This window comes from Pelophylax lessonae, assembly GCF_965119305.1.
Source record: "Pelophylax lessonae genome assembly, chromosome: 1".
NCBI classification, from domain to species: Eukaryota; Metazoa; Chordata; class Amphibia; order Anura; family Ranidae; genus Pelophylax; species Pelophylax lessonae.
The window spans coordinates 329,762,082-329,785,322 of record NC_138768.1 but is presented as its reverse complement, the minus strand read 5'-3'; the positions used below and the strand labels follow the sequence as shown (position 1 = coordinate 329,785,322).

Below are 23,241 nucleotides of genomic sequence, written 5' to 3'. Positions count from 1 at the left end.
TAGTGGCTTTAAGCTCATCTGCATTGTTGGGTCTGGTGTCTCTCATCTTCCTCTTGACAATACCCCACAGATTCTCTATGGGGTTAAGGTCAGGCGAGTTTGCTGTCCAATCAAGCACAGAGATACCATGATCATTAAACCAGGTATTGGTACTTTTGGCAGTGTGGGCAGGTGCCAAGTCCTGCTGGAAAATGAAATCAGCATCTCCATGAAGCTGGTCAACAGAGGGAAGCATGAAGTGCTCTAGAATTTCCTGGTAGAGGGCTGCCCTGACTTGGACTTGATAAAACACAGTGGATCAACACCAGCACATGACATGGCTCTCCAAATCATCACTGACTGTGGAAAATGTTGCATTTCATTTGGAAATCAAGGTCCCAGTGTCTGGAGGAAGAGTGGAGAGGCACAGAATCCAAGTTGCAGGAGGTCCAGTGTGAAGTTTCCACAGTCAGTGATGATTTGGGGAGCCATGTCATGTGCTGATGTTGGTCCACTGTGTTTTATCAAGTCCAAAGTCAGCGCAGCCCTCTACCAGCACTTCATGCTTCCCTCTGCTGACTAGCTCTACGGAGATGCTGATTTCATTTTCAGGCAGGACTTGGCACCTGCTCACACTGCCAAAAGTACCAATACCTGGTTTAATGATCATGGTATCACTTTGCTTGATTGGCCATCAAACTCACCTGACCTAAACCCCATAGAGAATCTGTGGGGTATTGTCAAGAGGAAAATGAGAGACACCAGACCCAACAATGCAGACAAGCTGAAGGCCGCTGTCAAAGCAACCTGGGCTTCCATAACACCTCAACAGTGCCATATATCTATATAAAATATACGAGTTTCACTTTTAGAATTTAATTACTGAAATAAATTAACTTTTTGATATTATCATTTTATGAGATGCACCTGTAGATTGGTATCCCGATAGGGGACTGCAAGAATAAGGGATACCTGCTATATTAACGTCAGCTTATGTATTTGCCCTATAACACCAGTCAGGTGCTTCAAAAGGAGGGACCCAGCTTTGCTTTATTAGATAAAGAGCTAAAGTTATGCTCACACCTTAATCCCACATTGAGAAATTGTTGTAAATTAGACGTTACAATTTTTAGGAGAAGATTTCAGCTCAGATGCCCACATGTTATTAAATGGTATCTAAACCCTAGCATTTATATGTTGCATGTGTTCTTGTAGTTTTTAAAGTTAAATTTGCTTTATTCCTTCTGGTTTCAATTATTCATCACTGGTGATCTTACCAACAAAATGTATCCTAAGAGCCCGTTTACACTGTGCGGACAATTACTTCTGGGGCAAATAGGAAACAATTGCTTTCTATGCTCCTCATTCCATCCACAATGCTGGTGTGATGTGCAGTGCAGTGCGGAGAAATACAGCATGCCTGCATTTTTCCGCAGCGCACTGGTTGGCACCACATGTCACCGCACAGCAGCATAACGCATCACGGTGCTTTGCAGAGACATAAATGAACTGGCACTATGTGACACCTAAACTAAAATAATTGCCGTTAGAAATAATCACTGTGTTCTAAAGAGGGAGTGTGTTATCCCGCGCTACCTAATGATACCTGTGTGATAATGTATTCTTGTGTAGTACTACAGATCCAATGGATGGCTGCAGGCAACAAAATTGTGTTCCCACAATGCTAATCACCAAATAAACAAGTAAATGTTGCTGCGCCTATCCCTTTAAATGTGCATAAGTAATTATAACCTCTTGTGATAGAAATAAAGAAAATACAATCCAAAACTTCCTTGGTGTCCCAATAGTACACAATGTATGTATAATAATACACTAATCACATCCAAAACGTAATATACAAATATTAAAATGAAAAAAAAAAAATGAACAAGATTAAAGTGGAATCTCACTGCATCTGAGCACCATAAACCAAAAACGCAAACCATATTATACAAAATGTTAAAATAAAAAAAAAATGCAAAAAAAATGAACAAGATTAATGTGCAACTCTTCAAGTGTCGTTCTCAATCCAAATTGTTATATAGTTCATAATATACTTATAGAAGATGATCCATACTTTGTGCCGATTTATGAAAAATGATAGTTAGTGACTCCCACCACCATTCAAAATTGTGCTCACCTCCACATTTGACCTGTCATGCCCAGGTCAAATCACGCTTTCCCCACTCTGGGGTACAAGAAACAGGTTCCTCTGTATTCCTCCTCCAATGCACTCTTAGATGTCCTGGGCTACTTCACACCTTCGGGTGTATGACCCTTTAAATCCGCGATCCTGCCACTGCATATAAACTCATGCAATAGAATGCATTATCTTAGTGTAGTAAGTAGTATTAAGGCATTTATTCAAACTTTTAAGCACTTACATTGAATTTAAAAACAAACTGCTAGTAATGACAACGGGGCTCAGAGGCACCTGCGTCACTTCCGGTTTCGGCAATGTCACCCGGCTCCACCCAAAGCATGATGACATCTAAGAGTGCATTAGAGGAGGAGTACAGAGGAGTCTGTTTCTTGTACCCCAGAGTGGATAAAGCGTGATTTGACCTGGCCATAACAGGTCAATTGTGAAGGTGAGCGCAATTTTGAACGGTGGTGGGAGTCACTGAATATAATTTTTCAGAAATCGGCACAAAGTGTGGATCATACAAGTGTATTATGAACTTTATCACAATTTGGATTTAAAGTTGCACATTAAAGCAGAACTTCACTCTCTAGCATTGGTAAATAGATAGGAAAGTATATCATATTTACTTGTTTTAAACTTTTTTTTTTACATTTCTTCAGTTACTTCCTGGTTTCAATGCCTAGGCAAATGATGTCATTCATCCCAGGAGTCTTCAGGAGGGATGGAGGGTTTTCTTAACTAAGCAAACCCTCCTGCCTGTATGCCTGAGCTAAGGGCTTATGGATTCCAGGAAGTAAATGCTACATAAATCATCAGCCCTTACTCAAGATAGCAACAGCCAAAAATGCTATGGGGTGTTTTTCAACATGATTTCTTAGCAAAATAAAAAATGGACACATAGATAGATTGGGTGAGTTTGCATTGAATATTAAAAATGAATTAAACTGCATTTTTGATTTATGGTGCTCAGATGCAGTGAAGTTGCACTTTATTCTTGTTCATTTTTTTCATTTTCATTTTAATATTTTGTATATTATGGTTTGGATTTGATTAGTGTATTATTATACACACTTTGTGTAGTACACCATTGAGACACCAAGGAAGCGTGGTATTGTATATGCTTTATTAATATCACAAGAGATTATAATTACTTATGCACATTTAAAGGAAAATTTACTTGTTTATTTGGTAATCGCTGTTTTCTGCTAGCAGGGACTGCCCCCCCCCTCCTCCCGTCCCCACCCCCTGCAAGGAGAACACAGTACCTCCACAAGAGGGATTCCACCATCAATACTCACCATGTTGATGGAAAAAAAAAAAAAACACAAACAACCATAGCACAACCATAGTGCTCTACGGCTACATTCACACCTGAGCGTAGCGTTTTCGCGCGTTTTTTACAGAGATTTTACTGTGATTTTTACCGCGATTTTACAGCGATTTTTACAGCGATTTACAGGCGTTTTTACAGGCGTTTTTTGTGCAGGCGTTTTTAGATTGAATAGAAACCAATGGAAAACGCCTGTAATCTGCCCAAAAAGAAGCTCATGTACTTTTTTGAGCGTTGGGCGTTTTGCTTACAGCGTCAAAACGCTCAGATGTGAACAGGGGCCATTGAAATGAATAGGATTTGTCTTGTTGGGCGTTTTGAGAGCTGATCCTAGAGCAGAAAAACTCCCCAAAAACGCCCCAAAACGCCTAGATGTGAACGGAGCCTACAAGTCCCAGTTTTTATTATCCATAAAATCCAGTTGAGCCAAAAATGAAAACCCAAATTAACAGAATAGAAAGATCCTGCATCTTCCAGAAGGGGATCCTGGATGATCCATTGCAGCTCATAAGACAGCATCTATTGGAGGACTATTGATAGCTGTCAGATCGGGTCTCTGTAATGCCACCATGAGATTGGGAGCTGCTGCTACTGCAGTACAACTTTGCTATGGTTCCCTTCTAGTGCTCCCTGCTTCCCATGCTGATCTATGAGAATTTTAACTGTAAGTGTGCTATGTTCCTTTGTTAATAAATGATTGCTTTAATTCCAATGTGGATCCCACACTTCTGTTTTTTGGTCTTTTGGACTGTGTTGATGGGGGAGTCAAGCAATTTTCTTTCCTACAACCCGTGGTTGCAGGAAATAAAATGACGCCGTCTATGACATGCCTTACTCATTTCCCCTGGGGAAAGGTCACCCTTTCCTGCACACTCTGGAGCTGGACTGCAAGTAGTTGTTGCAATGCACAATGCACTGCCCTTCACTGCAGTCACTGTCACTGCAGTAAAACCAGGGCTGGCCCAAGACATTGTGCTGCCTGGGTCCAAGAATGAAATGCCCCAAAAAATAAAATCACGCCCACCAAACTGCCAACACATCCAGTATTTTATATAAATATAACATTTTAAAAATATTGTATATATGTATATACTGTTATCTTCTTCCATACCTCCCCAGAGGAGACGCTCCGCCTCCCCATACTCATCAGTTTCTGCTATGGGTGGCAGTATGGGATGGGGAAAGTGCCTCCCGTAATGTGCCACAAACTGATGACACACAAAACTGCTGGAAAAAAAAATCTTGGGAGTCAATTTGCTGCCCCTCTCCAAGTTCTGCCTCGTCCAATGGACCCAGTAGAACCCATGGTAGGGCTGGCCGTGAGTAAACTGTGATATTCTGTGACTGCTTCTGGAGAGTTCACAACTTGTTGCAATGGGATTGATTTACTAAAAGTAAATATGCTCTTCTCTTTGCAACAAAATGTTTCCTTATCCTAGAGAATGAGGTGAAGCCCTGCTGACTTGCATCATCCATTTGGGTCCAAGCCAAAATGTTTTTTTTTTTTAGTTTCTTTGCATGTAATTGGGTATTCTTTGCAACGTGAAGTGTCCCCACATTCACTAAGCTAAGGGAAAATTTAATGCAAAGAAAACAGCCTATTTATCTTTAGTAGATCCACCCGATGTGCTTACAGGATGTGCTCACAGGAGAGAAAACATGCACTACATAAGGGAAAACAGATTTTAACACAACAATAATAGGATTTATTTTTACTGGCTGTCTGGGGGCAGTAAAACCACATGGCTGAGCTGCATTTTTATCGCCCCTCCAACTGCTCCCCCTTATGCTGTAAAGGCAGCGGACAAAACCCATTCAACTGGTTTGGTGGTATGCATTTTTAGGGGTTAAAACAGGCGTGGAGGGGGTGACTCAGGCACACCTGTCAAATGCCCTCTGAAAAACCAATTCACTGCAGATCACTCTTCAGAAGTGTAAACGAACCCTTACAGTGATCTACAAAACTAAGTATTCTTTATAAGGATTTAGTTAAAGTTGGGAATGTTTTCCCTTTGATGAATCAGGTAGTATTGTCATTCACTAAAGGGAGTTAAAAATTATTGAAATGTATTAATACATAGCGATAAATCATTTACGAGAACCATAAGTTATTGTTACAGATTGCTATGGGTTGCTTTTTACCTATTTAAATAAATTATCAAGTAATATTGAAGTATTCTTGGAATGCTTTTACTCTACTCTTATTTCCTGTTGTGCCTGTTCTTCCTTATATTCCTTCCATCTGTTTTACCATATTTGCTCATTTTTGTGACCTTTCATCACCCAGTGTTCCCTTATGATACTTACCTTGATGTTTATGGTATTCTCTTTAGATCGAAAGTTCTTTCAGCGTGCTGGAAATCCGATCTCTCACAGCAGTCAGTCTAAGCCAGGTAATAAATATTTCTCACATATTAAATGATTGCAATTGATAAAATGCATCAAAGAATATTATGCCACCAAATCCATTATATGAAGTCAATCTGATTGCTTTAACCACTTAAGCCCCGGAGGATTTTCCTGCTAAACGACCAGGGGGTATTTTGCGATTCGGCACTGCGTGACTTTAACGGACAATTGCGCGGTCGTGCGACGCTGTACCTAAACGAATTTGACGTCCTTTTTTTCCCACAAACAGAGCTTTCTTTTGGTGGTATTTGATCACCTGTGCGATTTTTTGATCACGCGCTATAAACAAAAAAAGAGCGTCAATTTTGCAAAAATAGCAATATTTTTCACATTTTTTTATATGAAATTTCCCCAAAAAAAATGTAAAAATCAAAATTTTTTAACATTTTCGGCCAATTTGTTTTATGCTACCTATGTTTGGTAAAAAAAATCGCAAAAAGCGTATTTTGATTGGTTTGCGCAAAAGTTATGGCGTTTACTAACAAAGGGAAAGATTTTTGTCATTTTTGTTGTTTTTTTTTTTAACGCGTAATGGCGGCGATCTGCAATTTTTTTTGCGGTACTGCGACATTGCGGCGGACAGATCGGACCCTTGACTGAAATTTTTGACACTTTTGGGGTTACCAGTGACATTTCTACAGTAATCAGTGCTATATATATGCACTGTTACTGTAAAAATACACTGGTAGTGAAGGGGTTAACTTTATTTGGGAGGGAGGGGCTGTGTGTGTCCCTAGGGGCGTGCTTTCTACTGTGATTGGCTGTGGCTTGAGGTGAAAGGACACTGATCAACGGATCTACATAGTAGATCTGTCTGATCAGTGTTTTAACACCGAGGAGAATGACAGGCAGCTTGTTTACACAAGCTGCCTGACTTTCTCCCTCTCCCCCGACGATCGCCGAGTGAGCGGCGGACATCGGGTCCGCCGGTCACATGCGCGGGGGGGCCCGTGACCGCGCGGGAGCAGGAGCGCGCCTCCAGCGGCGCGCGCTCGCTCCCCAGACCCTCCCAGGCTAGTGACGTTAATTAATGTCACTCTGCCTGGCAGGGGCTGACCGCCGCAGTAAATCTACTTGCGGCGGTCGGCAAGCGGTTAAATATCTAAACCCACCTAATCTGAACCAAAGTTGCTCCAGAGGTTGCGAGGGGTTCCTTGAGCTGTGGCTGATTGGGCTCACATTTTTATGTTGGTTGCATAGTTCCTTGGCAGAGTCAGTGGCATGACACCAGTGGTCTTTTTAGCTATCTCTAAGAGTAGCATTCTGACCACAGCTTCTTCCCATTGACCAGCAACCTAAGGGACATTTTCCCCACTGACAACAACACTGAATTGGTTTTAGCAGGGGTTCTCCAACAAATGATTTTAAGGGTTCCTCTAAGCTAAGAAGGTTAAGAAAAGCTGACCTACACCGTGTACTTCAACCCATGTCAATAAATACAGAACATCAGCAGTTAATGAGGTCCTTCCAATCTATAAGTTGACATGTACCAGTCGCAACTACCCAAGAAAGTTTGATTAAATCTGGTCCAACTGGATACATGCTGAAGGAATTACCATCTGATTACAACCAATATCTGCATATTACCAACATTCTTGGTGGTTATGGCCCAACCTGTGGTATGTTTTTTTTCATAATGACCTGTGTGCGGTCTTGATTGCTGGCAACTTTCCCCTCCTTCCCCTCCCCCTTCATTCCTTCCCTTCAACCCCCCCCCCCCTCTTCATCCCTGCCTCCTCCCTTCTCATCCCCTCCCACTCTGCTCCTCTGGGGTGGTATTTACCTAAAATGTTGTGTGGGCTGTACTAATGTAAATACTTCAAGGAGCGGTACAGCCAAATCTAGTTTGACTGTACTTCCCCTGTGTATCACAGGAGTGCAGTCTGTTCTGTACTCCTACGACTTGTGACTGTCTCTTGTGACTGTGAGCAGCTGTTGTCACCAGAGATGTATAGTAACGAAGTAGAACTACTTAAGTACTGTACTTAAGTACCGAAATGCGGTATCTGTACTTTCCTAGAGTATAATTTTTTTCTCCTACTTCTACTTTTACTTCACTACATTTTTTAGATGATTTCGATACTTCTACTCAAGTATTTTTTTTTTGTGCTGCATAGTTACTCGTTACTTTTAAAAAAATTACCACTGCCAGAACAGTAGATGGCAGGTTGCATAAAGCTCAAAAAAATGTGTATAATGTCATTTGTAAATCAGCGCATACGAAAATAAAGGCTGTGTATAATAAAAGCTGCTATACCAAATCTTTCCAATAAAAAGAAAATATGAAACAAACAAATAAATGGTGCTACAGCGCTTAAAGTGCATCAAGAAACTACTAACAAACACAGGTTAATCATTTGAATAAATCATTTGAAATAATAAAAAACAATATGATGTTCAAACTTTTGACTTCTTTCTTTAATAACTACATAACACAGTACTTGTACTTCTACTTTCAGTACTTGAGTAGAAATTTTTTTTCAAAACTACTGGTACTTTTTACTTTTAGTACTTAAGTAGCAAATTTTTTGAAAAAACTACTTGCAATACTTAAGTAAAAAAAATGTTGAATACTTTAGTACTTCTACTTAAGTAACTTTTTCTGCGAACACTTCCACTTCTACTCAAGTAACTTTTTGATCGAGCACTTGTACTTTTACTCAAGTAGAAATTTCGAGTACTTTATACAAGTCTGGTTGTCACAGAGTTAGTCCAGGCTCAGGCAAGATCGCGACCATATGGTTGGGATCGGCCCACATGTCTGGACTGGCACCCAGCTCAGCCATCTATGCCGGCTGCTCCCACCCCCTCCACAGCCCCACGCTCCAGTGAGCCTTGAGGGGGCAGAGCAGAGAGTTGCTGACTGGCAGTAAGTAGCTCTCTGCTCGGGGAGCTGTGAGAACTGAGCGATCTGTGGTGTTTGATCACTCAGTTTTCAGTGTTAGAGCCAACGGGGAACTGATGCTGCCGAGGTACGTATGATTATATGATTAAAAACAAAAAGTATTCCCATACTTCATATATTCATACATAGGGCCCTTTCACACGGGTGCTCCGTATGTCCGCAAATCATCCTATTTTTTTGATTTACGGACATAATATATGTCAATGGCATTGCGGATGACCATCCGCTGACATCCGATTTTCTTCCTTTCAGTTCTGTTCCGTTTTTTTGGAACGGAACAGAACCCTATCTTTCCTCCGTTAAAAAAAACGGAAAACGCTGACATCCGCAATGCCCATAGACACATTATGTCCGTATATCATCCACAAACGGATGGGATGATATGCGGACATACGGAGCGGATGATACAATCTGCTCCGTGAAAAAAAAAAAAAAGGACCGAGCGGAGACAAAAAAAATGAACGGCCGTGTGAAAGAGCCCTTATACTTCTTTTAAATGTGTATTTAGACTGTCATTACTAAAGTGCCTTTCTATACTTATTCAATGTATTCTACTGAGCTTTGACACCTGTACCCTGTATAAAACCTCAATAAATATTTTTACTGACAGTACAGAACATATACACTATATTGTCAGAAGTATTGGGACGTCTGCCTTTACACGCACATGAACTTTAATGGCATCCCAGTCTTAGTCCGTAGGGTTCAATATTGTGTTGGACCACCTTTTGCAGCTATAACAGCTTCAACTCTTCTGGAAAGGCTGTCCACAAAGTTTAGGATTGTCTATGGGAATGTTTGACCATTCTTCCAGAAGCGTATTTGTGAGGTCAGGAGAAGGCCTGGCTTGCAGTATCTGCTCTAATTAATCCCAAAGGTGTTTTATCAGATTGAGGTCAGGACTCTGTGCAGGCCAGTCAAGTTCCTCCACCCCAAACTCACTTATCTATGTCTTTATGGACCATGATTTGGGCACTGGTGCGCAGTCATGTTGGAACAGGAAGGGGCCATTCCCAAACTGTTCCCAACATAGTTAATAGCATGAAATTGTCCAAAATGTCTTGGTATGCTGACACCTTAGGAGTTTTCTTCACTGGAACTAAAGGACCTAGCCCAACCCTTGAAAAATAACCCCACACCATAATCCCTCCTCCACCAAATGATTTGGACCAGTGCGCAAAGCAAGGTCTATAAAGACATGAATGAGCGAGTTTAGGGTGGGGGAACTTGACTGGCCTGACCTCAACCCAATAGAACACCTTTGGAATGAATTAGAATGGAGACTGCAAACCAGGCCTTCTCATCCAACATCAGTGCCTGACCTCACAAATGCGCTTCTGGAAGAATGGTCAAACATTCCCATAGATACTCTCCTAAACCTTGTGGACAGCCTTACCAAAAGAGTTGAAGCTGTTATAGCTGCAAAGGGTGGGTCAACTCAATATTGAGCCCTACGGACTCATACTGGGATGCCATTAAAGTTCATATGCATGTAAAGGCAGGTGTCCCAATACTTTTGACAATATAGTGTACTGTATTTTCTGGCGTATAAGACTACTTTTGAACCTCAAAAAAATCCCCCAAAAATGGGAGGTCTTATACGCCGAGTATAATATCTCCAAGGTAACCTAAGTATAAGTATTACCGGTAGATCATGTAATGGGGGGGTCGTCTTATACGCCCAGTCATCTTATACGCCGGAAAATACGGTATATATAGGTGGCATTGTGACTTGGTGGTGGACCCCAGTGCTGGTGTATAGTTCATTACCGATCAGCAGCACCCCTGTAGAAGGTGCTTCCATAGTGGTCCCATATACAGTAAACCCCCCTCCATTGCGGGGGTTACGTTCCGGACCCAGCCGCGAAAAGTGAAATTCCGCGAAATAGAAAAACCCTATTAAAATGCATTGTAGGCATGTTTATTTTACCATCACTGTACGTGTAAAAGCATTTTAAGGTCTTTAAACACACTTTTAAAACAATAGAAACTCATTTAAACACATAAAAGATACTTAGAGACATAGCAAGAGCTATGGAAAACACAAAAATATTTAATTTCTAATGATTTATATAGTAAAATAACATTACAAAAAAAAATGCAATATACCGGGACCGCAAAAACTGAACCGCGATGGAGCGGGGGTTTACTGTACTCTGTATAACTGTATATGCTACAAGATACATATAAGAATGAACAAGCTATTTGTCTATCAAAGATTTGTGTCATAAGATTGTTGAACTTTTCCTTTGGATTGCATTGAAAGTAGTCTGTCCTGACATTGGAACTCGGTTAATATTTTTAATGATTTGGTGGTGCATTTTCCCCTTTTTTGCAGATACTTATTGAGACAGAGAAAGGGAGTTTCCAGCTGACTCTGAGTGCGCAGAATACCGACCAGCTCATTACCGGCATTCAGGCGACCCTGTCCAAAATATTCCCTACTCCAGATACAGTGTGAGTTCCTATTATGAATTAAAATCCCGTTCTTTGTTTTTGACACACAGCAGCTTAATTAGTTCTCAGCTCGTCTGTCGTGCGTGAATGTTTTAATTGCAGTCTGATGGTCTCTGTGGTATGGAAGGTTTTATTAACAGTTATCTTAGCCTACAAGAAGTAACAGATTCAGGAAATTGTCTGCAGGATCCTCAGACAGGACTAGTATGCTCTGCCAGGAACACATCAGCCTTATTAAACTCCTCTAAATTGCTTTTCATTTTATTGTCCTTTTGGTACACTTCTTATATATACTGTATATGTTACATATATATCGGCTGTAACATTCTTAATCTTTTTTTTTTTAGTTCCAAATATTTTTACTGACATGTTCACAGAGCAAATCAATACAGAATGTAAAGTTAATACAGTGAAAAAGATAACTACATTTGTTTCCAAACAGTTGCTAGAATCCACGGCATCTCCTAGAAGACTTCCTAAAATAAACCATGTCAGTTCCCTAAAAAATGCCAACACACCAGTACATTTGCTTATCCATACCACATATGTGATAATTTGCTGTTCTCTGATGACAAGACCTCTGTATACTCAGTATAAAAGATTTGTCTGTTTGACAATATATGTCACTATGTCAGTTGTGTATTCTTCTACTCAAATGTTAAAGTGGTTGTAAACCCAGTGAAATGACTGCGACTGTTAGGCCCCTTTCACACAGGCGGACCGTTCTGATCCGCCTGTCCGTTTTTTTGGCGGATCTGAACGGTCCCCCCATGAATTCCTATGGGGCATCGGATGTCAGCAGAGACCCGATCCGATCCGTCAAATCTGGACGGATGGAAACCCTATTTTCCATCCGTCCAGCGGATCGGATCGGATGGGATCGGGTGAGAACGGACTGACGGTCCGTTGACATCCGATTTCCCCCATAGAGATGCATGGGGAACTGTCAGCTGTGTCTCCGCACACAGCGCGGAGACACAGCTGTCCTCCTGCTGCTCAGCGGGGGATCGGCGGCTCGATCCCCCGCTGAGAAAAACGGACTCCGTCCAACGGACGGAGTGTGTGAAAGGAGCCTTATACACAGAGATTAAACAAATTTTCCTACATAAGTTTTACCTGCAGTATTTTCTTCTTTACATGTTTAAAGTGTAGATCAGGGGTCTTCAAACTATAGGCCTCCAGTTGTTCAGGAACTACAATTCCCATCATGTCTAGTCATGTCTGCGAACGTCAGAGTTTTACAATGCCTCATGGGATGTGTAGTTCAGCAACAGCTGGAGGGTCGTAGTTTGAGGATCCCTGGTATAGAATTTAAAAAGCTTGTCTGAGCTGTCAGAAAACAGGGGGCGGAAAGGTGAAATTACACACTGCAGAGTTTAGTGAGGAGAGCTTTGAGAGCTGATTGGAGGGAAGAGACACACCCCCCACACACAGCACACAGGAGCAGAGCTGAGTCTGTCAATCAGCTGGAGCTCCCTCCCCTGTCACCTTTTTTCTCTTGGTGTCAGGAAAATGGGGTGTCAGAAGTAAGTCATGCAAATGGCAGAGGAATGAGGCAACAGACAGAAATGACACTAAAGCCCCGTACACACGTACCGAATGTCGGCCGAACGATCGGCCGTCTTTTGTCCGGTGCTGTCCTGTCGGCTGAAAACTGCAAAAGACTGGACATGAATTTTGTCGGCCAACAACAGCCGACTGCAGAAGTGATGTCATGTGATGGTTAACTTTCCTTGTGTTTTTTCTTCTCTGAGCATGCCCAGTCTTGCTAATTGGCTGTTTGTCGGCCGGATTCTGTACTGACTGGTGAACAATCGGCCGTTCTGGTGTTGGCCAACAAAAATTTTAATGCCTGCACACCCGATTCTGTTCGGCCGAAAAGTCGCTGTCGGCATCATACTAACAAGCCTACAATCGGCCAATCGGTCGGCGGCCGAATATTTACAGCCGACAATCGGTACGTGTGTACGGGGCTTTAGTGCTCCTAATCGGGGCAAGTACACACTATAGAGGGATATGCTTTTTTCATATTTCATGTCTGAGGTTAACAACCACTTTCAATAAAGAATTTTTAAAAAAATGCAAAAACTCCCCTGCACTAGAAGAGGTAATATAGTAATCTCTGCGGTGACCTGTGTCTTCTACCTTCCTCTACTCCAGTGCTGGAAGTGTATGGGCTTGTATACACTGGCATCACCAGGCAGCAAAAGTCTGCACCAAGGCAGTTGTGGTGTGGCTCCATTTAATGAGTGGATCACGTCTGGTGGAAGTTACTACTGCCTAACCCTAACCTTAACATGACAGGAGTGGTTGGAGGGGTGGAAAAAATGCAACTCAACGTCTTTTTTTTTTATCACCCCAATCACAAATGTCAACAAGTCCTAAAAATGATTGTAAAGTCAAATTTTTTCCCTATGAAAATAACAAACATATTATACTTACCTGCCCTGTGAAGTGGTTTTGCACAGAGCAGCCCGGATCCTCCTCTTCTGTGCTCCTGGTCCCTCCCTCCTGATCAGTGCCCCCACAGCAAGCAGCTTGCTATGAGGGCACCCAAGCTGAGTCACAGCTCCCTGTGTCCATTCAGACACGGAGCCCTGACCTGGCCCAGCCCCTCTCTTCCCTGATTGGCTAGCTGGCTTTGATTGACAGCAGTGGCAACTAATGGCTGAGACACTCGCGGACATCGCTGTATAGAGCTGGGGCTCAGATAAGTATTAGGGGGGCTGCTACACACAGAAGGCTTTTTATCTTAATGCATCGAATGTATTAGGATAAAAAACCTTCTGACTTTACAACTGCTTAAAACTCTTCAGGTTTTGACACTTGCAGGAGTGCCCCCAACCATGCGCTGTAATTTCACCCTCAAACTGCTATATCACTGCCAAGTCCAGGGGGTACTGGCATCTGACACGCCTGGAAACGTCAAATGCAAAAGAGTCTTGTGGGCACTGTAATGCTGGAACAGAGGGATTAGGAGACTCGTGCCACTGGAGAGTGCTGTTTGCATTTATTTAGGGACTTGACAGGGATTCTTTAAGGTATAGCTGAAATTAAAACTATTTTTTTTATATTTTCGATACAGTAGGTTATGTTTAAAGTGAGGTTGTGCCCAGACTATGGGCATTTAATTTTTCACATAAAATAAATAATAAATCTTAACCTCTTCCCGCCGGCCGCACGCATATATGTGGGCTCACGGCCGGTGGACTTTAACCGCTTTACCACCGCCCACAGTAATATTACTGCGGCAGAGTGGCTCGTTATCGTCTGACGACGTAGTACTGTTTTCATTCACAGCGGGAGTCGGGCCAGGGGAGGAGCAGCGGCGATCGCCGCTGCTCTGCCCCGATCGCCGGGGATCTAGTGTGGAGATCCGCCCGCCTGTGTAAACACAAGCGGGCGGATCTCCATAGTGACAGGGAGTGACAGATCGGAGTGTTCAGCATAGCTGGACATCCGATCTGTCCATGACTCACTCAGTCACCTCCCCCCCTACACGTCAGTAAGCACCAGGCATACATTAACCCCTCCCTCTCCAATAAAATTAACCCCTTCCCTGCCAGTGTCATTTTTACAGTAACAGTGCATATATATAGCACTGATTACTGCAGTAATGTCACTGGTACCCCCAAAAGTGTCAAAAATGTCAGTCAAGGGTCCGATCTGTCCGCCGCAATGTCGCAGTCCCACAAAAAAATCGCAGATCGCCGCCATTACGCGTTAAAAAAAAAAACACCAAAAATGACAGAAATCTTTCCCTTTGTTAGTAAACGCAATAACTTTTGCGCAAACCAATCAAAATACGCTTATTGCGATTTTTTTACCAAACATAGGTAGCAGAAAACAAATTGGCCAAAAATTTTTAAAAAAATTGGTTTTTACATCTTTTTTGGGGGGAATTTCATATAAAAAAATGTTAAAAAATATTGTTATTTTTTCAAAATAAACGCTCTTTTTTTGTTTATAGCGCAAAAAGTAAAAATCGCACAGGTGATCAAATACCACCAAAAGAAAGCTCTGTTTGTGGGAAAAAAAGGATGTAAATTTCGTTTGGGTACGGCGTCGCACGACCGCGCAATTGTCAGTTGAAGACGCACAGCGCCGAATCGCAAAAAGTGGCCTGGACAGAAGACAGCAAAATCCTCCGGTGGTAAAGTGGTTAATGCAGAGAGGCCATATATATGCCGGCGGGGATTGAAAAGCTCCCGATGCATACATGCGATCAGGAGCTTTCCAATCATGTGACCACTGTAACAGCCAATCACAGTGGTCACATGCCCTGAATGCCCACCTCCCAGCATCTAGAAGCTCTAGAGGAGGAAGTAGCAGGAAGGGGTTAACAAACTGTAAGAGAGCTTTAAAACAGGCCATCAGCCACCCATTCAGCTCATTATACTGCAAGGTAATTCATCCTCAAAGATCACAACAAAGGCTCTAAAGTTGAGTTTCAGTAGGTTAAAGAGGAAGTAAACCCTCCTCTACAACTTGTACCTATAGGCAAGCCTATGATAAGGCTTACCTATAGGTACTGTAAATATCTCCTAAACATGTACCGTTTAGGAGATATTTACCTTACATGTCGCCAGTGACGTCACTGGCGCATGCGCTCTGAAGGAACGGCCGATCGTGCCGTTCCTTCAGAGCCCCGTACCGTGACTGTCGGCTCCCGCGCGCGTGCGCGGGAGTGACGTCACCGCAGGTCCGGCCAATCAGATGGCCGGATGCCGCGATCCCGGAAGACGGGCGACTAGACATGTCGCCCGTCATAGAGGTGAGTGAGCGGCACGGCGGGGGCTCGTTCTGAGGTAAGTATTGCATAATGAGCTAATATGCGATGCATACTAGCTCATTATGTCTTTCTTTTGCAGGGTTTAAAAAAAAAAAAAAAAAATCAAACGAGTTTACAACCTCTTTAATAGCAACATAAACACACCTGTTTCTTGTTTATATTAAAAGGCTTTTCGCCTGCTATGATTATGCTGTAAAAGGGGAAATGTGCGAAAATTTCAATGCCTATGTTATGATTCATGAAGATTAATTTTTCCACAATGCCTATAGCTACAGATGTGATCGATGGTTTGTTTCATATTGATTTTAAAGCTGAACTCCATATGATATTTTTTGGATACCTATACTGGGCCAGCTCAGCCCAATATGGGTATGCATATGTGATACCAGATCAACCTCTGTTGAATCTGTAATTAACTGTAGTAGCCTGAGCTACTACAGTAATAGCTGCAATCTTCCATGTGTTGTTCTGAGTGACTGGCCTGCTGCATGGTAACCACAGGGAGTCTCTTGCTTAACATGGCTGCCATTCAGAGAACACCTACATTTTATAAATAAATGTACAGCATTCTCTGATTGGACAAGGTGAAGATCTTGACCTCACCGCTCCTCCTCTCCACCTCATCCCATCAGAGAACAACCACTTTGTCCAACGCTAAATAACAAATTGTGTTAATATAGGATTCCAAGCTGACCCAAACAAACTATTTCCATTACATAACTATGCGGCTGCTGTGTGTCCAATCTGCTGCCAGAATTCAGGCCTCATGCACACTGGGTGTTTTTACAGCCGCTTCTAGCAGCGTCTGACTTTGTTTTTTACAGCATAAAAACGCCTCTTCATGTTATTCTATGACCTCATGCACACAGGCTTTTAAAAGGTGAAAGTGGCATAGGCATTGTCAAGCTATAAAAAAAAACCCAGGGCCAGCGCGTTCTGGAGCAGCATTAAGCTGAAAAAACACCTGACGCACCTAAATGCACCTAAACGCGTGTTAATGCTGTATACTTTGTTAAGCCGCGTAAAGCATTTTTAAACTGTAGTAGTTGGATTTTAGAGTGAAAAATAGAAGAGGGCGGAGAAAAGATGCTAAACGTTAACACTGCTAAACATGGCTAAACACGCATTAACGCCAATGCAAAATGCTTCTAAAAACAAGTTTTTACAGCTGCTTTATCCTGGCGTCAGAACTGGCTTTGCAGCTCGTTTTTTCAAACACCCTGTGTGCATGAGGACTAAAGAGAGTTGGGCCTCTTTGGCTTCTGATTGGCTGAGGTTAAAATTCCGATGCCATTCGTTCACCTTTCCACCTCAGAAAAATGGAGGAAGCCTTGCATTCACTAATAAAAATAAAAGGCTTGGAAGAGAAGCATTAAGGCCTACTCTATTTAATTCCAGCATGTGTGTAGCTAATGCTACTAAAATATATGGTGGCGTACACAATGGCTGCCTAGTTTTGTAATAGACTTAAATCGTTTGGACCACCTTGGCTCAAGGGAACAATTTAAAGTCAATTTAAACATCAAATTTTAATTTAAAAGTTGAAGTCCATATTAGAGGGATTATGTTCCCGTTATAAGATTATTCACAGCCAAAATGTGCTATATTAAACTGACAATTACATGTGTGAGGGGCTATTTAGAATAAATGATACTTCAGCCTTGTGCAGATATACCCATGCATTAACCTAAAACCACAGTTTTTTTTAATTCTTTATTTAAAGGTATGCAAAAAGAAGACAGTAGTAAAACATGGCATCACAGTCCTGAAATCTGTAATCTGTGGTACACAGTAGGGAAAAAAAAATAATGTAGGTTGATAGTTATTAACCAAAACATATACCAACTGTCAGTTCTTTAACAGAACATAACTAGCAATTCAAAATAATAGGTAATTGTAGAAAAAGACATAGCCATGTGATAGACAGTACTAGAAGGAACATGCCTCGTATGAACATAATGAGAGAGTCAGGATCCCCACCGGCATTTATATCTTGACCGGTATTAGGATGTATTGATCCTCTATCCATAGGGGTAATGATGACTGCACACGCGACATTCCTACCAGCTGATGTGTGCATACCGAAAAGCATTTTCAAATGTTTTCAGACAGAAAAAAAGACACCCTCGGTGTCGTAGAGAAGAAGAGAAAAGGGGAAGGAGTGAGACATATGGAAAGGATGGGGAGAGGTGGAAAAAAAGGGGGGGGGGGAGGGTGAAGGGGACCACAGTGGGGTTGTCAACACTAGGCAGTAAGCACTCAGATGAGTACCCTTAGGTGGGGGCAGGATAGGCTTCTCTGAAGAGAAACATTTTCAGGGATTGCCTAAAAGTGGATGCAGTCGGACAGATTGGGGTATGGAATTCCAAAGAATGGGAGAGGCTCGATCGAAGTCCTGGAGGGGAACATGGGAGGAGGTGACGAGAAAGCTAGAGAGCAGGATGTCTTTGGAGGAACTAAAATTGTGATTTGGTTAGTATGCATCGCATAGTAGCACAGTATGCGAGAACTACCTTAAAACAAAGCCATACAGCGCCACGCTGTCCCTGCTGACATGCGCTTCCATCTTCATCAGTCCTTCTTCCGGGTCCACGTCATCCGGCTGTCTGACTGGCCGAGCCACGATGACACATGCGTGCGGGAGTCACAGACCGCAGTTTTTATATCTTTACAAAAAATTTTTAACTTTCAATTCTTTTTTAAACTGAATGGGTTGTTGTTTTACAAGGTGATCATTTACAATCAATTTAATTATGGAGATATTTGGACATAAAGGTTATATTCTTTGTGTATTGGCCCATAAAAGTCTGTTCTCAGGCGCAAGCAGAGGCAGAAGAGGGGACTGACTTGGGAGCCATGCTAGGGGGGTTCATCCGAAAACTGAGCCTCTCCTGCTTACACAACACCCAGGTGTCTCCTGCACTTAGCAGGAGTGGACTGCGCTGTAAAAACCGCTGTGAAATCTCAATCCTGCGAATTACATAGGAAGAACATAGTCTTTTTATGTGTACTCAGAGAAGTCGCTGCCACTATGACAGCTGCCTTCTGTCTCAGAAGCCCTGAGAAAGTAGCACAGAATGACTGTCAAAATGACAGCAGAGCCCCGATGAGGATTACATTAATTATACAGGGAGAGCTGTGATCTCCCCATGTAATCTGAAGGATTTAGCTGTCAATTTGACAGTTTGGTTCTGCTCTGTTTTCCTTTATGAATGAAAGCTACCATTGTAGCTTTTATTAATAAATTATTGTTATGTTTGGAGAAACAAAAAGTGGAGGTCTTGCTCCATGTCGTAGCTCCTCCGCAACTATTTAAACTGTAAGTAAGAATTTGAAACCATTGTCTATCCTGTTTAATCATTTATAACAGTAATGAATTGTTACAATTTGATAGCCTTATTTAATTATTTTCTCTCCTGAGTACCTGCTCTCCTTGGGCCTCATACAAATGCAGGAAAAATCTGATAAGTACTTCTCCTGTGTTTAATATACTTGCGTGTGCCCTCATATACATGCGTTTAGCTGCATAAAACCGGGCTGTAGAGTTCCTAGATGCACATATTTCTTGTAAACGCAACTAGATTGAATGCACCTAGTCACTACTGAAACTCCAGTGCAGTGGCGGCTGGTGCTCCATGGGCCGGGGGGGGGGGGGGGGCAGCAGACGGACCATACCCCCTTCCCCCAACAACACCAGCCCGCACACCATACCCCCTCCACCGGGTCGCTGGCTCACCCACCATGTGGAGGGCAGGCAGCGGCAGCGGCTTCCCCTCAGTTTCCTGTGTTTCCTCCCTCCTCCCCCTCCTCCTCCTTGGCCAATGGCATGGCTTCTCCTTTTTTCGGCTGTAACGGAACAGGGCACCCCGACCAGGTACCTCCGTTGAAAGATGCTCCTAGTGCTTCCCGAGGGGCTCCAAGCACTCCACCAGACACCGTAAGCACTTCAGACTCCACGAACCGCCGCAGCTTGGTTAGGGTCTTGGCATCTCCTACCCACCCTGGACCTACGACAAGGCTCCAGGTTCCTGTGGGTGAACCTCTCTTTCCCCAGAGAGTGCAGCAGAACAAGCTCGCCTCTTACACAAGCTCTTACAAGAGCTTAGTGATTCTCTAAGGGAGTATGGAAGACCATAGCAATCCCTGCAGCAGATTCCCCCAATAAGAGACAGGACTCTAGATTGAGTTGAAGGAACTCTCAACAACTTTATTGAACAAGACTTATATATACAGAATTTGGAACATCCCGCCCCCAACAACCGCTTTCCTATTGGTCAATTGTAAAGTACCTGCAGTTCCCCTTCTGGTCCTCCTTAGCCATGCAAATGAGGAATTGAAAATGAGTCAGCAGTGATTGGTCAGATAGCTTGACCAGAAGGACTGCCATGTGCAAGGAGACAGAAGCCCCCAGGGGACAATCAATGTACACAATAGCCAGACACAGAACAATGGGAGGTCATTAGCACTTACAATGAGACAAGGCAATCCACATTCCCAATACATAAACAAAAGGAAAACCTTGCTGACATTGAAAGATATGTAATATACACAGCATTTAGGAATTACAGATTTCATGGCAAATGGGAATAAATCTTTATATTCCTATATGGAGATATTGCTGGCAAATATGAAGCAATCCAAACCATTACTTATCTGTCTTTAAATTCCAGTGACGGTGAATACTGTCACATCGGCCAATCGGGAAACGGGTCCAGGAGGAGGATCCGTGTGAAAACAGCGAATATTCATTTGCTATTGTCACACAACTGGGTGAGCTCAGGGCGCAGTACTCTGCGCCCCGAACCCACCCTTTTTTGAAGCCTCTGGCTCTAATCACGTGCTTAAAAAAAAAACATTTGAATCTATGCGTCCGGCGCCTTGTATGTAGATTAGGGGGGCGGATGCATGGATGGGGGGGCGGCGCCCCTGCACCCCCAATGGACTGGCCGCCACTGGTCCAGTGTGTATTCAGTCAAAGAAAATCATTATATGGTTCCAGATGCATTTAAAAATTAGCTCCAAACACACCTAGGGCATGAGGCCTTAGCATTTTTTTTTTTTACATTTGTTTTTTTTATTTTATTCTGTATATTTCGCTTATCAATTTTTTTTTTAGTATAGACATTTTTAATTACAAGATATAAGGCATTCAAAACTTTATTTTGTTTGGAAATACCTTTGCCTTGCTATGTACTATAAATAGAATTTTAATGTCAAAATAAATTAGAGAATTTGCAGAATATCATTATATCTGTAAGAATACTTGTTACTTCTAAAATTACTACCAACTAAACTGAAAAATAGTGTTATTTCTTGACCCTGCTTTGATCTGTCTACCTATATGTACAAGGTCTGTCCATCTCACTTCTGAAGCATGGGGTAGGCACTGTTTAGCATTCTAGCCTTAGGTGCCAGAGGGCCTTGTCCCGCCCATATCTGTTGTAGCAAGGTGGGGGTCAGTGTGTTGTTTCAAAGTATCAAAGTTGAAGGTAATCTCTGTGAATAAATTCAGTTATCTTCAGGTTTTATTAGCTATTCAGTGGCTTTTCATCTTTAGAAAGGGATGATGGTTACGCTGAAGATTGTCATGACAGTCATTTTATACTGCTGACATTAAAGGAACTGGAACCTTTTTGAAAAGATGACACTAGCAATGCATAAAATGAAATACAAAACATACTGTGGCCCAGTTTCATTAAAGTGCAATAACACTTGTGCTAAAAAGACATATAATATTGATTAAAGTGCCACTTTAAAATGACTTGAGCGCTATTTAGAACACCTTAAGTGTTATTGCAGCCTGATGAGGACCATTTATGATACGTTTTTAGACTGGGTCCACATTTTCATCATCTTTCCATAACAGTTGTAGGGGTTGCTCTCATTGCTTAGTATTTACAGTGCTTCACCTTACATTGAGAAAAACCTTAGCAGAGTCCAATGAACAAACTCCCTAAGTCTAGATTCACAGCTATGAGTTTTTTAGTGTGCTTTGCAGTTTGCAGAAATGCACTACAGACCAACCATGGTTTCCTATGGAACATGTTCAAATCTTTGTGTTTTTCAGCCGCTGCGTTTTTGGAAATGGTCAGGGACTTTTTTTCTGCAGCACAATGCGTTTTGCATGTAATAGACTTCAATGGACCGGCACCAAACATGCAAGTGTTTTTTTTTCCCCTCCAAAAAAAACTGTGGATAGCTGGTTGTTGATGTGCAGGTGGCCGTTGCCGACAATCGATAAATCATTGGACTCTGGATCTGAATGTAAAAAAAGAATTGCTGGCACTGAAAAAATAAGAAAAGAAAATGGCTTAGGGTGCCCCCAATCCATACCGGACCCGAAGGGTCTTTTTGAGGATTTTGAGGAGGACCCCATGCCAAAAAAAAAAAATAGATTCCCTAAAATCTATACCAGACCCTTATCCGAGCATGCAGGAAGGGGGGAGGGGGATGAGCGAGCAGCAGGTGCGGTCACCCGGTTATGTCACTTTATCAGCTGGGGGAGTCGGGCGCCATGATTGATGATGGATTTACTTCGGGGGACATTGTTTTTGTTTGTTTTTTTAAAAAGAAATTGTCAAAAACTGCCTACTGTAATTTGTTACACTACAACTTTTTTTTTTGGTGAATAAGTAGGGGTACTACCCCATACTCATTCACATGGGGGGCGGGTTCTGGGGGCTCCCTTGTTAAAGGGGGCTTCCAGATTCTGATAAACCCCCTGCCCGCAGACCCCCACGACCACCGACAAGGGTAATGGGGAAGAGGCACTTGTCCCCATTAACATAACCACATAGTGCTTTGGGGGGGCAGAGCCCCCCCTACTTCAAAGCACCCTCCATTTTGATGGCATGTAGCCTGGTATGGTTCAGGAGGGGGGGTTCCCCGCTCATTCCCCCCCTTTCCTGGCTTGCCGGGATGCATGCTCAGATAAGAGTCTGGAATGGATTTGGGGGGGGGGGGGGACCCCATGCTGTTTTTTTCTCATTTTTTCTTTGCGGATAATTATTATTATTTTTTTTTACATTCAGCTATCAGCAGGGAATGGCTGATGACTTATACACAAAGCGCCTGAAAACTGCATGCAAAAACGCATTAAAATTGTGTGTTTAAAAAAGCAAAATTGACAGCAAAAAGTGCGGAAAACAATTACATCAACCGCAAGCGCATATTTGTGAACCTAGCCTTAATGCAGAGTTTGTTAATTAAAATAAGAGCAATTA

The 23,241-nt window shown here is 42.5% G+C and overlaps 1 protein-coding gene across 4 annotated transcripts in view; it reads left to right on the top strand.

Annotated features, from left to right (window-relative positions):
* Window positions 1–23,241, top strand: part of CARMIL3 (capping protein regulator and myosin 1 linker 3) — a 166,169-nt gene that overhangs the window by 41,997 nt on the left and 100,931 nt on the right. For all 4 annotated transcript variants that reach the window (XM_082260241.1, XM_082260242.1, XM_082260243.1 and 1 more), the window contains exons 4-5: window positions 5,789–5,848; window positions 11,108–11,226. In XM_082260241.1, the coding sequence (XP_082116367.1) occupies window positions 5,789–5,848; window positions 11,108–11,226 (179 nt within the window). The remainder of the gene's footprint in view (window positions 1–5,788; window positions 5,849–11,107; window positions 11,227–23,241) is intronic.